The following is a 9,863-nucleotide window of genomic DNA, read 5'->3' as shown; positions in this document are numbered from 1 at the left end:
ATACCTAGCATTGCTGGCTTTTTTTTTTTTTAGTTTGTTTCATAGTGATGGTATACTCAGCAAATGTGACCTATAGATCAACATAGGTACTGGCAGCAGTTGCTTCTATTGAGAATGTATCTTTTACTTTTCCATAAGCTCGATCACTGTATGAAAAAGATTATATTCAGTCATATCACAATAGCAAGGACCTGGATTTGATAATTCATGGAGTCCATTCCAGCTCTTAAAATATATATGTAACTCCATAACGGTTCGGTACCAATAGGATTGTGGGTTCTCTGGCAAAAGAAATTATGGGCTCATAGTGCTTATTTGCCTGGTATTCATACTTTTTCATGCTGATTTAGCTATGGTCCCTTCCCTCCCTTTATAGCTATGGTCCCTTCCCTATATATGTGATCTTTGCTGAATCCCAGCCTGATTAACAGTGGATTCTCAGTTGAATTAAGAAGTTTTCTATACTCTGATGATGGCTTAACTGTGTAGCATTATGTGGAAAGGCTTTTTCAGCATTTGCACTAGCATACAAAGGTTTCTAGCTGCAGTATTTCTCCAATATGGGAAATACTGGCTACGTACATACCTTCAGTTAATATGGCAGAATTCTCTCAGGTTTCTTCTCCTGGTAGAAAAAATTACCCTGAGTTGCATGTACAGACATTCAAATGCTGAGGTGCTGAAGAGTGAAGAGCTTTCTGTGCTGACACTGCAGCTGCAGGGGCCCTGTACACTCATCTCCACGTCCTCTATAGGCACCCTGAGTTTGCCTGGTGTCAGATGGCAGGACTGCATAAGGCAGCCCTAATTGGCTGACCTAGGCCACGCACAATCAGCCTGTGCTTCCCTGAAATGCAGTGTGGGGATTGTGAAAAGGGCATGTCCTGCTCCCTGCTGGAGCAACGGAGTCCAACAAGAGACACTGTCTTCTGGGAGAGAGGGGGAGAACTGGAGAACTATGTTCTTTTCTTAGAGAAGCCACAACATAGACAAACATTCACTCCCTTAGGAGAAACTCTCCTGGGAGTGATTTAACCCTGGTTCTTCCCATGTTGTTTTTTTTCCTGGAGTGGCCATTTTTACTCTGGGAGAAAAAGTTTGAACATGCATACACTTATGGCTTCTCCTGGAAGAGCAGCAACTCCTCCAGGAGAAACGGCATGTCTGTACAAGATCACTGTATGCTGGGGGTGGGCAGTTATTTCAGGTGGAGGGCCACTTAATGAGTTTTGGTGAACTGCCAAGGGTCACAAGGGTAGCCTCACCCCTTAACAGGTGCCTCACCCCTTGGTCACCATTTTGGTACTGGAAGTCGAACCTCTAACCCCTGACCTTTGCCACTGGAAGTCCCTCCCCTTGTCTAAGAAGTACTCCTTCTGGGAGGAAGGGTACTGCTATCTTGAAACCGCCCCCGCAATAGATTCATAGATGCTAGGGTCAGAAGGGACCTCAACAGATCATCGGGTCCGACCCCCTTCCTGGGCAGGAAAGAGTGCTGGGGTCAGATGACCCCAGCCAGATGCCTGTCCAGTCTTCTCTTAAAGACCCCTGAAGTAAGGGAGTGCACCACCTCCCTAGGAAGCCCATTTCAAATATTGGTCACCTTTACCATGAAAAAGTTTTTCTTGATATCTAGCCTAAATCTGCTCTCTGTCAGTTTGTGACCATTGTTCCGTGTTAACCCAGGAGGCACCCTGGTGAACAGAGCATCTCCGATCCCTTGTTGTGTCCCCCTAATGAATTTTTAGGATGCCACAAGATCACCTTGCAGCCTTCTCGTGCAGAGGCTGAAGAGGTCCAGGTCCCTCAGTCTCTCCTCATAGGGCTTGTCCTGTAAGCCCCTAACCATAGGAGTGGCCCTCCTCTGGACCCTCTTGAGTCTATCAGCATCCTTCTTGAAGTACGGTGCTCAGAACTGGACGCAGCACTCTGCATAGAGGAGAAGCATCACCTCCCTAGTTCTATTTGTCATGCATCTGCTGATACATGATAAAGTGTGTTTGGCTTTGCTGATGATTTCATCACACTAATGACTTGTGTTCATCTCAGAGTCCACTATAACTCTGAGATCCCTTTCCGCATCTGTGCTGCTGAGAGGGTCACTTCCCAGCCAGTAGGTGTGATGGATATTTTTGCGTCCTAGGTGCAGCACTCTGCACTTGTCCTATTGTGTACTTCCAACTTTTCTAACCTGTCCTGGTATGCCTGCAGTCATTCCCTACCTTCCAGAGTGTGCGCTTCACCCCACAATTTAGTATTATCCACAGACTTGGACAGAGTGCACTTCACACCCACATCACTGATGAAGATATTGAAAAGTACAGGTCCAAGGACCGAACCCTGTTGGACCCCACTATCCGCATCATTGGAAGTCAATACCGACCTGTCTACTACCACTCTCTGGGTGTGACTCTCTTTCTAAGCCTGGTCTCCAGAGCTCTGTAGTCACTCATGATATGGTTTGGACTACTCCTGGCCACATCGTTTGTTCCCACATGAATGGATGAGGACTAGGGGATAGTTGTTGGAGGACTGGATGATATCAGGAATTCTTGCTGTGATGTCCCTTTTTTATTTAAATATAGTTGTGTCCTGATTTACATGTGCTTGCATATCTAGAGGTGATGTGTATCTAGAGGCAATTGCATAATAGCTCAAAATACAGTGCTTCTCTTATATATTGTGTGTGGGAGGTAAGGAGATGTATGTGGGGAGGGTGTAGTTGGGGAGTGTGTGTGGTGCGAGGTGTGGATATGATGGGTAGGTGTGAAGGGGTGTGGGGTATGTGGTTGGGGTGGGAGCTGTGGGAGGGTGTGGGGTTATGGTAGGTGGGGTGGGAGAGACAGATGGGGCTGGGCCGCTGGCTTCATCATGTGTGGCTCTTGTGGACTATGTAACCCTCACATGATGCAGCCAGGCCAACCCTATGCCCAGGCTCTATACTTTTGCCACCCCACTCTGGGTCTCTGCTAGCCCCAGGGCACCAGCATGGGCTCCACACTCCTGCCTGCCACTGCCACTCAGCTTCCCTGTTTTCCATCTTGCACACCTGCCTGCCACTGCTGCCACCACTTCCCAGCTGCCACTGCTCCCTGCACCCACTGCTGCTTCCTGCCGCCGCTCCACCGCTCCGTCTGCCTACCACTGCTGCTTCCCACCCACCTGCCAGCTGCTCTGCCTCCAGCCCACCCCCACCAGCACCACACAGTTCCCAGCTGCATGATTGCAGCAATTTACCTTCCTCCCTCTGTCCAATCTTATCTGGCTTTCCATTTGGACTGAGGGAAGGTGGGGAACAGCCAAAGGGTCACCAGGCCAGAAGCTGCAGAGGCTTCCGACTGGGGGCAGGGTGGAGCCGGGTGGGCCTTGCTGCTCAGCCGCTGGATCCTGCCACTGGCTCCCCCTGGGTCCTGCTGCTGCTTGGTGCCTTTTCTTTTTTGACAGGCAGCCACATGCAGATAATAATTTTCTAAATTTTTAGGGGCCCTGGGTAGAATGACCTGGAGGGCCAGATTTGGCCCACAGGCCGTATTTTGCCTGCCCCTGCTGTATGCAGACCTGCCCAAACTTTACCTTTAGTTGAATTGAATCATCTTTAAGTTTTTTTTTTCTTGTGTCTTCTAGGTCAGTGTTTCTTAACCCGTGGGTCATGACCCAAAAGTGGGTTGCAAGAATATATGAACGGGTCATGAAAAAACCTTTAAAAATTCATTCTGCTTTAAAGGAGAAAAACATGAAAAAACATGTGTTTTCCCTTGCAGGCTGGCAGAGTTCCAGCCTGCAAGGGGTTGCTTCAGGCCCCCCCATTCCCCACACATCCCACACTGCCCCACATACCCATCCCCTACACCATACACTGTAGGGAGTGGGGCCTTGTGGCAGCGGGTCAAAAGCAAAGGACACTGATAGGGCCAGGGGGCTTTTTTGTACTTAAACTATTGACTGGGTCTGGACTGGTCATCAGTAATTATAAATGTGTCCTGGTACAAAAAAGGTTGAGAACCACTGTTCTAGGTATTGGTTTGACTGGATATTGGTGAAAGGCTAGAATGGTGCCACAGGTATGGTTGTCTGAAAGTATTGGGGTAAGAAGTTTTGGTTAAGTTTATACTGCTCAAAGAACTCTAGCTGTCTGATTATCATTCTGCTCACATAGTGGCTCCTGTATGCACCTTTTATGTTTTTGAATCTATACTTAAAATGTTTTTTTTCCTATAACATATAATAAATTGAAACAGCCTTGAAACCCAGTTTTTCACGAAATGAGCTTATTTTGGCTGTGGTTATTTGTATTAAAGTCACAGTATGTAACACAGAGACAAAGCTCCAGTGTTTGCAACATACCCTTTCTGAGAAAATGCTTCACGTGACGACAAAGATATGACAGCATGACCTGAGGATGTTATGTAGGGTGGAGGGGATGAGTTTTATGAACCACAACTCAGAAATGTGAGCATATCAAGTGCTCTGGGTAAGTCCATGCTGCTTAGTGATGGTGCCAGGTAGGGCCAAACTGAGATGTGCTGTGTTGCTCTGTACGTGTTGCCTCCTAAGGGCGTTAATGCAGTGCTGCAAAAGCACCAATTGACTGTCCTTCTGCATTGATTACCAACTTCCATGCAGTGCAGCACTAATGTGTGCCACTTTGCAGTAACACCACTGGGTAGTTAGACCCTCAGGCTGATGTTCTAAATATCTGAATTATCGTCACAAAAGTGCATTAGCATCACAAAAAATGGGATTTACCTAAAGAACCTTGACCAAATATGTGGAGACAGCAAAGTGTAAGGAATATAGCTGAATGCAACTGGTAAAATTCATAACTAGAAGAGAGACTTAATGAGTTGCCCCTCTTAGTCACAGGTTGAAATACTGTAGACTTTTCTGTTTCTACAAGAATTTGTTAATCTCCGCTGTGACATTTATGGTGGGAAGTGTAAGCCTTATCTTTTTCTTTTAGGTTGACAATTGCATTTTTCGCCCTCTCTGGTCTGGATATGTTGGATTCCTTAGATGTGGTGAACAAAGATGATATAATAGAATGGATTTATTCTCTGCAGGTCCTTCCCACAGAAGACAGTGAGTGAGTTTTTAGCTTTTTTATTGCCTTTAACACCTTTTGTTTTACATCTAGCCCTTGGGAGTAATGCATGATTAGTTACTTATAGATAGAACTTTTCAAAGGTGCTGACTCCATCTAGCTCCCAGTAATATAAAATGTGAGTTAAGAGTGCCTAGCAGTTATACAAATTTATATTAAAAATAGCCTTGTAAAAGAGAGCCTGACTCTTTTTAGACAAATCCATTTGTCTTAGCTTCATAATGTTACAGGTATAAAATTACTCTGAAGCTGTAGAAAATGTAAAATTCCAAGTAAACCCTACCAAAAATAAATGGGCATAATAATGTCTTCCGTTTAGTTAGTAGGAATTCTTAATTTTGCTTGTGGGTAGTTTGGTGGTTTACCATGTGCCTTCTTCGTTCTTGAACCACCTGGAAACATCTCTTTAAAGAGATTAATAGCTGGGGGGTGCGTGGGGCCCAAGGCATATCAGCCTCTGTGGGGCCCCAGGGCAGTGGGGGGTGGTGAGTGTCCAGAGCTGGTGGCTGCTGCAGCAGCAGAGCTGGTGGTGCATAGTGGCTGTAGCAGGGCCTATGCAGCACTGACCGTGGGGCCCGGGGTAGTTTCCCCGATTTGCTGACCCCCAGAGACGGCCCTGCCTACAAGAGATGTATCATACGCAGTTTTCATCCTTCTTAGTGATTGCACTGACCTAGCTGCTTAGCATGGTTATAGGCAACAGTAAAACAGGCAAATATTACTAATGTGAGGGAGCAGCAGGACAGTCATAAGAAGCATGAAGGAAAGCAACTTTTGAAAATAGGGAGAGAAGGATTAGGGTATAAAACAGGGCAAAAATGACCCCCTGCTTGTTTTTAAAAGGATTTAGTTCTTGCAGCTAAACTGCCTATTTTTTAAGTGAATAATACTAGTACTGTGTCAGTTAAACCTATTAAAACCTGATTGCCTACTGCTTAACACAATGTATAGTGATATGTATCTGCCTAAAGTAAATGTGACATTAATTGCATTTCATTCACACTTAATCGGACCTAAATGACGAAGGGTGGAAAATAAATCAGCGGTGAGGGGTGGAACTACCAGGACCCCTCTGCCAATCAGTGGGGGATGGGGGGGTCACTGGGAAAAAAATTTGAAAATGTTGCTGGGTGCCACAGACATCCTGCGATTTTTTTTATTTATTTTTTTTAATTATTATTATTATCATTATTTTTTCCTTTACCTTCCAGATGCTTTAAGTAGATCCTTACTTATGGCCACCAGGCCAAATCCAGCTACCAAGCAGTTGTATCCAGCCCATGATGCTGTGGCCCAAGTAGGGGTGATGGGCATATCTGCCTGTGCACTCTGCTTTGCCATACTTGTTTTTTGGGGGGGAGGGTGTTGAACTTTGTACTGCTGCCTCAGCCCTCCCTGTGTGCTCTTTCAGGTGTCCCCTTAATGTAGGCACTTCTTTTCTCACTGCTGATTTTGTCACTTTGTGGCAGTTGGTTGTGATGGGAACCAGTAGCAAAGGATAAGAGGTGGCAGCAGCAGTAAGTCCAGTAGCAGGCATGCGAGGGTGAGAGAGCAGCCGTTGGCACAGAGCAGGGAGGGTTGGGATGTCATTAGGCAGTTTGGAGTGGTGAGCGTAGTTGGTCACAAACAGGGACTTGCCTTCAGATGCAGCTGTCTTATTTTGGCCCAGCACTCCATATAGGTTGCTGATCCCTGCTTTATATTGTGAGAAAAAGGATACAAACCCTGTCGTCTTTTGCGGATCACTTTAAAAACAAATTTAGCACTTTTTGGAAGATGTTGAGAGCTTGAGAGACTTGAGAGCTCTGGACTGGAGTTATACAGCTATGGGAGAAGCAGGGCAAGTGCAGCTATGCTAGTAAGACATCTGCAGGAGGGAGAGTTTACTTCAAAGACTGCCATTTGTAAGGATAGTTTTGTGATGTGAAAGTAATCTATCCACTAGAAACCAAGCATTGAGGTCTCTGATAGATTTGAAAGTGACATAGCCCTGGTTAGTGTTAGAAACGCTTGTGGTTTTAATAGCATTGTTCAAGGGTATGGTGTTTTATATTGGCAAAAACTCTTAGTTGGTACAGTTTTATATCAATTTTATGAAGTAGTTTTGTGTGTGTAGCTTATTTTGTCCGGGGATTTAGCATAACAGCAAAACCATGGGGGTTTTTTCTGGTAGGTTCTGAGCCTGTGCTAGAAGGGATAGGTAGACTGGCAAATCCTTTCTAGTGTAGACTACATATGAGAGATGAAAACATACCTTTTATTTTCAATGCTATCCCACTGAAGTTTTCCCTCCCCCCCCATGTTTTTATTGCACTCAGATTTCATTTAAAGCAGGTTCATTTCTAAAAAGAAAAGTTTCTTATGTAAATGAGATTAAAAAATTGATGTAAATAAAATCAGATTTCTTTTTCCAAAGGAAAAAAAAGAGGGAAGATATAGACTCTGCAACTAGAAAGTAAAATGTTGCCAGACTTTGAAACTTGATTTTTACAATATCCATTTCTGATTTATTTGGCTGCCTCCTCAGCACTTGAAGAAACAGGGAAAATATTTTTTTGAGATCCCATTCACAGCTGAGGCATCTGTTTATGTGTTTGTGAGTCAGAAAATTGAGCTACAATTGGTCTTACTACTCTTATCTAATCTCCTGTGTATGGCTGGGTCTTATCCACTTGGATCACCCTGAGCGAACCTTGCTTCAAGAATAAAAATTCTCATTTTAAAATCAGTGCTAGTACTTAAGCTTGCAAAGATAAGTTTCCAACTGTGACCCAACGTAGCATAATGCTGTCTTCGCTTTGGCCAGCACAGTGAGAACTGTGCAGTCCTTGGCTGTGAGTGCAGTGCAGATGTCATAGTTCTAAGTTAAGGCTATGATTTTACAGATAATTTACTTTGCTCAGTCATGCATGCCAAACAACTAGTAAAATGCACAAGTAACTACAAAGGGGACAAATAGAAGTGGTGGCCTTTTGTTGTCTTTTCCACTCAGTGCTGACTGCAACACTCATTTAAAGGAGGAACAGCTTTGTTGTTATTTTAATGATTCTGAACAGGCTGTACGTTTTCTGAGTTTTGCATAAACTGCATACAGTCATTAGTAGAAGCACTGGTGTAGATTGGGGTACATTGTGGCTCTAAGTTTGTAGCCGGTAGCCCACAATTTAAAATAAGTTGGCCTTCTCCAAGCAAGTATTTGACTCCCATGATTTGGGGAATATAGCCTTGGGAGAGGGTTAAATTGGCATAGTTCTGTCTTTCTGCTCAGGTGAAGCAGACTTTTCCAAGTGCTTCTCTTATGATTGTTGAGGATTGTGAGTGCTGTATAATTTAACGTTGATAACTTGTTTTGCTTCTAAAGTTTTTTTTAGTAGATGTTCAGATATTGTTAAAACTAGAAATTAACACTAGATGGTGCCATTTCTTAACTATATTTGCATGTAATGTTTTAGCTGGCTGTGTACGTGCTGGCTAAAGTAACTTCGGGTATTTAAAAACTCAGATAACGTGATCAACGTAAATCAACCTTTGTCTGCCACCTTTGCCCTGTGAAACAGTTTTCAAGATTTTATAGATGAGTCTTCTAAATATCATGGCCTTTCTTATTCATACCATAATTCACCAGCAAAAGCAGCTATTTTCACTTCCTTTTTAACACTTCCTTTTCAGCTTAACCATCTATTTTTAATGAAAAAAAGGCCAGCTGTAGATCTGATAGTCTGGGGGCCTTAAGTACAAAATGCTTTTTATTTTAGGAGGCTGAGATGTGGTTCCCCTCTTACAATTATTCATCTTCTTCTGTGAATAATGGATTGCTGTGTTGCTTTCCCCAGGGACTAAGTATGTGTTCACCTAAGCTGCTAGCCAAGAAGTGTCAAAACTCTGAACTAGCCAATTGGACTACTTGACCAGAAAATCATTGTTTGCCAAAAAAACAACAACAATAAAATTAATAGCACTGCTGATAAAACCATGGCATTGAAAGATTACAGTTATTACTTTTTGCTTGACATCAAACCCCAACATTTTACAATAAAAGAATTGGTGCAGTAAGCTCCACAGAAGTTAAAGAAATGAAAAGAGATGATGATGGAAATAAATAAGTTTTAGGTTAATTTAATTTTAAAAACCTCACTTTCCTCAGTTGTCAGTTCCTGGGCCAGCTGTACTTCTGGCCCTCTTGGTCTCTCCTAGTCCACTTCCATTCAGATATCAGATGCCAGCATCCTCAGGGTGTAATCATATTACTTTTATGCTCAGAACAGGTCTTGGACCGCAGGCCACTAATCAGGACTGTCTCAAGGTCAGTACTGGACGCTCTGTTCCCTTCAAGAGCAATAATCTTTCTCTCTGGTGACCAGGGAGCCTTCTTAAAGAAAAGTATTACTTAGAACCACATAATTTAATAGAAAATGTGTTTTAAACTTTAGTCAGACTATTATTTGCCTAGCTTCTTTAATGTTTACCATTTCCAGGAGGTCTGGGAAGAGCCCAGTTGTTTTGGACTTTTTTTTACAGAATTTGTTATTTCCTCTTTAGGCAGTCCTTTTTTACCATATATTTCACAAACTGCAATCTAGAGTATCTGTCTTAATGAGTATATCCATATATCCACTTATGCGTCTTCATCCTTTATCGATGAAGAAAAGCCATGACTTAATGGAGAGTAATTCTCTGATAAAGTAAAAAATAAAAAAAGGTACGAACATAATTTTAGATTTAGGCACCTTGACAATTGTGCATTATTCTGATTGCTTGAAGG

At 43.3% G+C, this 9,863-nt stretch overlaps 1 protein-coding gene across 1 annotated transcript in view; it reads left to right on the top strand.

The window, feature by feature from the left end:
- PGGT1B (protein geranylgeranyltransferase type I subunit beta) overlaps window positions 1–9,863 on the top strand; it is a 67,245-nt gene that overhangs the window by 4,941 nt on the left and 52,441 nt on the right. The window contains exon 2 of the mRNA XM_019516978.1: window positions 4,961–5,079. Coding sequence (XP_019372523.1) covers window positions 4,998–5,079 — 82 coding nt within the window. The 5' untranslated portion in view covers window positions 4,961–4,997. The remainder of the gene's footprint in view (window positions 1–4,960; window positions 5,080–9,863) is intronic.

This window comes from Gavialis gangeticus, unplaced genomic scaffold (assembly GCF_001723915.1).
Source record: "Gavialis gangeticus isolate Ggan-Ray unplaced genomic scaffold, GavGan_comp1, whole genome shotgun sequence".
In the NCBI taxonomy this organism is placed as follows: Eukaryota; Metazoa; Chordata; order Crocodylia; family Gavialidae; genus Gavialis; species Gavialis gangeticus.
The sequence above is the reverse complement of the archived record's forward strand: the minus strand, read 5'-3'. Positions and strand labels throughout refer to the sequence as shown.